This window comes from Merops nubicus, unplaced genomic scaffold (genome assembly GCF_000691845.1).
Source record: "Merops nubicus isolate BGI_N331 unplaced genomic scaffold, ASM69184v1 scaffold33168, whole genome shotgun sequence".
NCBI lineage: Eukaryota > Metazoa > Chordata > Aves > Coraciiformes > Meropidae > Merops > Merops nubicus.
The window spans coordinates 1,239-6,300 of NW_008625658.1; the positions used below are offsets into that span (position 1 = coordinate 1,239).

The following is a 5,062-nucleotide window of genomic DNA, read 5'->3' on the forward strand; positions in this document are numbered from 1 at the left end:
GGACAGACCTGCTATTCAGTCCAGGAGTCCTGAATGGGCTCTCCAGGGCTGCTGCTTCTCCCTTTCAGGAGGGCAAGGGTTCCCCTAGGGATGCCACACTCCGCCAGAGAGACTCCCTGGTACTCACTGTCTCGACAGTCCTGCCCGGTGTAGCCCTCCTGGCATTTGCAGACGTAGCCCTGCTCTGTCTCCAGGCAGCTGCCTGCATTCTGGCATGGATGGGAGAGGCAGGCACCAGGCACACGGGGCCCACCTGTGGGGAAGGAGCAGGCTGAGCCAGAGCCATCCCAGCCTGGGGCTGGAACACCCACTGTCCTGGGAAAGCTGGGGCAGAGCTGGTCTAGCAGATTCATGCCATAGACTCCACCATGGCTCAGCAAGCCATGCCAGAAGCTCTCTCTCCTGGCAGCACCACAACCCCACTGCACAACTCGCCTGCCAGCTTCTGGCAGCACCTACGGGTGGCACAGCCCCCTTTTAGCCATTTGCCCCTTCCCACCCAGCTCCCCCAGACACAGCTCCTGTGTTGGGCTGGCCGAGGTGCACCTCCACTCACCATATTGGCAGTTGTTGCCATAGTAGCCTGGGGAGCAGGTGCAGATGTAGCGGCCGGGGCGGATGTAGTTGCACGTCTGCCGGTTCCGGCAGCTCCAGTCCTCACAGGAAGAGGAGTCTGGTTGGGGGAAAGCAAGCGAGTGATGAGCAGAGCTCAGGCCTGGGAGAGGGGCTGTGACGATCAGTGGAACATAAGGGACAGTCCCTGGAAGGGCCCCTCCCAGGGCGCCAGCAGGAGCGGGCACCTGTCTCGCAGCGCTGTCCCACGAAGGGCTCCAGGCACACGCATGTGTAGTTATCCACCAGGTCGATGCAGTGCCCACCGTTCAGGCACGGGCTGGACTCACACTCGTTCACCTCTGCAAGGGGAGCCCAGCAGGGGCAGTCAGACCACAGGCCAGCACCACCAGGCTGCTGCACCACCCACTGCCCCCCTGCTGCAGGGTGCTCGGGAGGGGAAAGGCGACAGCCGGGAAAACAAAGAGTCAGCGCTACTGGCAACACCGAGTGCTCCACTCCCAGCACTACAGCTGAGGTGAAGCAGGGTGGTAGAGCAGCTTGCTCAGTTGTGAACTACCATCCCCACCCCCCACATCTGCTTCTACCACCCACCTGTCTGGCAGTCTGCCCCTGTATAGCCCAGCTGGCACAAGCACTCTGCTGTCCCGTTGACCACCTGGCACCTCCCACCGTTCTGGCACATTCTGCTCTCACACGGTGACTCTTCTGCAGTGGGACACACATACAATAGAAAAAAAAAAGAGATCAACCCAGGCACAGGACCAGAACATGGCATCCTCTGCACACAGTGATGCTGGGGCTAGGCAGAGCGTGCAGCTCGGAGCCATTGACACACCTTCTGGCAGGAAACAGCAGCCACATCCCTGGTCACAGCTAATCCCAAAACCCTTCCTTGGGCAGCTGTCCTTTCATCCTCCTGCACCTCTTGAATCCCAGCATGCTGTGCTGGGCATTTCTTCCCTCTCCCCCATCCATTCCCCAAAAGTCAACTCCCTGCTCATCTTCTCCACTGGCACAGAGGTTTGCTGGGAGCCAAATGCTTTGGCAGCATTTCCACTGGTAGGCAGAGGCCAGCAGTAGGGGAAACTGGCCACCATGGCCCCTGCTAGAGGCTGGGAAAGTCCACACTGGCTTCAAAAAGCCTTGGCACCAGAGCATCACCTGTGAAACCAGGACCACTCAAGACCTCTGTTTAAGCACTAGCCCTCAGCTTTTCTCACTGAGGGAATGGTGGTGGGGAAAGGTGCTGCCAGCAGCACTGAGCTAAGCCTCTGGAGGAGTGGGCTGCCAGTGGCAGGAAGGGCTTGTGGCCAGAATAAAGTTTCCTTTGCCTACAGTAAGCTGAAATCCAAGCTAGCCATCAGAAACTGCTTCAGCCCAGCAGCTGCTGCAGGAGCCCTGGTCTGAAAGTCCCCCCTAAGAGCAGCAGTGCCCCCCGAGCCTAGGGTCTCTGCTCTTAAAGTGCAGCAAAGAGACAGGCCCAGCATACCAGCAGCCTCACACTCACCAGTTTCACAGTTGGCACCTCGGAAGCCCAGTGGACACCTGCAGCTGAAGCTGCCAGCACCATTGAGGCAGATGGCTCCATTCTGACATGGGTGGGAGAGGCACTCGTCCACATCTGAAACAAAGCCCCGGGTGGGGGCAGGAGCTCAGGGCAGGGACAACTGCAGGGACAGACTGCCAGCATGCAGGGGTGACACTGGGAGCAAGACCTGCCCCCTGTGGCAAGGCACCAGGAGCTCAGAGCTGGCACTCACCAACATGGCACCTCTTCCCAGTAAAGCCAGCCAGGCAGGAGCAGGTGTAGGAAGGGTTCCCTGTGATGCAGTCCTCTATACACTTCCCCCTGTTCAGGCAGGGCCGCAGTGTCAGGCAGACAGAGGCTGTGGGGACAGGCAGTGCCCCCTCATCAGCCCCTGTCCCAGCAGGGCTCACCCACCAGCTTCCAGCCACACCAGCAGCAGGGTCTGCCCCCGTGCCCACCCAGCTCCCTAGGGTGCTCTGGGAGCCCATGGGGGCTCTGCCTGCCTCGTGGCCAGGCAGGGTCCACACCTCACACGCTCCCCTGGGACAAGGGTACTGTTTTATTCCTCCTGTGCCAGGAGGAAGAGGCTGCACAGGGTCAGCCCTGCTGGCTGGCAGACATGAGTGTGCCCTCACTTATGACCCAGGGCAGAGGGAAAGGGGGAAGGGAGAGTCTGTGTACAGCAAACCCACCAGTAACATGAGCTCACAGGTGGGAAAAGACAGACTGGGGGGTAGCAGGGGCGAGGAACAGGAGGCCAGTTGCTCCACATGGTATGTCAGGACACTCAGGGTGGGAAACGTGGCCCAGACCTAGTGCCCCAGCCCCACAGAGGAAGCTGGCAGCCAGCAGCCCTCTGCATGGCTCACCCCAGCCTCCTGGGACTTACAGAGGCGTGCATCTCTCAAGGGTGCTGGCCCCTTGTGAGCTGTCTGGCAGCAGACCAGCGGGGTCCCCCCTGTGCGCCATCACCTCCCCCTCAGCCCCCTCATAGCTCCCCACAGGCTCTTTTTGTCTCAGAAGTCTTCCTCCCCTCCCCATTTTCTCGACCAGCCCCTTCCCAGCCCTGGGGCACCCACAGGTGCTGCCCCCAGACACAGCAGGTGCCGAGGACAGTCCCCCCCAGTGGCTGTCTCCCCTCCCTCCCCCAAGCCATTCGAGCCATCTCCTCCACACCACGGAGGCAGGGGTTGAGGCAGGGGAAAAGACGGGGGCCGGAGAACAGTGTGGGGTTGGGTTGGGAGTTAAATAAACCTAACTGCTGTCCTCTTACTTGTATTGCTGCAGCCCCCCACTTGCACCTGGGCATCATCGATTCTGAACACCCAGCGCCCGGGGATACCCACATTTGTCGTCATCTCCACGTCAGCGATGTCATCGGTGCGGGATCCGGGTATGTTGAAGTAGCGTTTTCCATCACCAGCATTAAAACCTGCCTGGCAGGACAAGGACAGAGGATAGAGAGGCATTACTAGTGCACAGGGGAAGGTTGCTGCAGCACGAAGGCTCACGTCTGCTGCCACTCAGACCCGACAGTCCCACACGCCACCAAGGCAGCGCTCAGCCCTGTCCACATACTAGGATGACAGCCAGCACAACAGGGCGAAGCAGCCGCCCTGCCCGTTTGGTCCCTGGCTGAGATTCAAAGCCCATCCACTTCCTCTACACCTGCAGCATCCTGGTGAGCAGGGAGCCAAGCACGGGTCAGCGGCCAGTAAATTCACACATCCAAATGGGTACTTGGGCTTTGAGCACGTTGGCTTTTTTCCCCTTAAACACAACAACGCACACAAGAATGAAATAAAAATACAGCTGAAAGCTGTGCTGGCTGCAGCAGCTGCTCTTAAAGGCTGAGGTTAGGAAGGAAAAGGGACGACAAGGCAGCAGCCAAGGCAAAGACCTGTGGTTTTGGGATAACAGAGCCCGCTGTATAGTCTCAGTTTTGGAAGCCAGAGCACACATGGATATTTAAGAATTATAAAAAAAAAAAAAAAGAAAAGCCTTCTACCTCCAAAGAACCCAAACCAGGAGCTGCAAGTTCTCAGGACAGAAGTCCTGCCCGGGCACCCTGGGAGCCACATTTGCCACTTACCTGCGCTGCGATGCCGCCAAGCCCGGCAAAGTCCCCCCCACTGCTGGCGTGCATACCCGTGGTCCAGGTGATGGACTCATAGTTGAAGATGGTGAAGGAGAGCTTGCCATCTGTGATAAGGACAATCTGGAAAGTGTTTACCTGCAGCAGGGAGGGGAAGAAAAGAGTGAGCAGGCAGGAACGAGGCAGACAAGTCAGCCAAAAAAACAGTCGAAATATGAAATGATAGAAAGAGCATTTAGCAAAGGGATGCTTGTTTTTGCAGTTGGGTTTAATTATTTTTAACTCTAAGGTGTTGTGATCCTCCCCAGCCAGCAGAACAGCTCACTTCTCCTCACAGGGCAACAATAAAAAATGGGGAAAAATGCAGTTATTTGGCCTCTGGCAGAAAGGCACCAAACCCCATTCGCAATCGGCTCCTCAGCACAGCTACAAGCAGGCAGGCAAAGGTCACTGTGCTGCTGCCCAAGAAGGGGAACACCAGTGATCTGCAGCCTCGCACAACAGAAAGAGGAGGGCTTGATTTGGCCAGCCTGGCACTGCTTTTTTGCAGCAAGGCATCACGACAGAGCCTCCAGGGTTGGCTCAGCCGACAGCTCTCTGCCACGCGCGGCAGGCGTCCCACCACCACGGAAGGCTCCAAAGCTCCCTTTAAAAACACAAAACAAACACCCTCCCCCCTGAATACAACCCACAACTCAACCAAGGGCTGCTTTGTGCCAGCTACTCACTGGTGAGAGCGAGTTGCCCCCGAAGAAGGTGACTCGGTACCAGGTGGCGATGAAGACCCAGCGCGCGGCGAAGGCGGGGAACTCGGGGAAGTACTGGGCGATGTCGCGGCTGGCCCGCTCCAGGAGGGGCTGCTC

At 58.3% G+C, this 5,062-nt stretch overlaps 1 protein-coding gene across 1 annotated transcript in view; it reads right to left on the bottom strand.

Annotated features, from left to right (window-relative positions):
* Positions 1 to 5,062, bottom strand: part of LOC103778182 (sushi, nidogen and EGF-like domain-containing protein 1) — a gene marked incomplete at both ends in the record, with an annotated part of 6,719 nt that overhangs the window by 1,082 nt on the left and 575 nt on the right. The window contains 9 exons of the mRNA XM_008945756.1: positions 128 to 253; positions 557 to 673; positions 801 to 914; positions 1,168 to 1,281; positions 2,084 to 2,197; positions 2,337 to 2,462; positions 3,378 to 3,540; positions 4,197 to 4,337; positions 4,928 to 5,056. Coding sequence (XP_008944004.1) covers positions 128 to 253; positions 557 to 673; positions 801 to 914; positions 1,168 to 1,281; positions 2,084 to 2,197; positions 2,337 to 2,462; positions 3,378 to 3,540; positions 4,197 to 4,337; positions 4,928 to 5,056 — 1,144 coding nt within the window. The remainder of the gene's footprint in view (positions 1 to 127; positions 254 to 556; positions 674 to 800; positions 915 to 1,167; positions 1,282 to 2,083; positions 2,198 to 2,336; positions 2,463 to 3,377; positions 3,541 to 4,196; positions 4,338 to 4,927; positions 5,057 to 5,062) is intronic.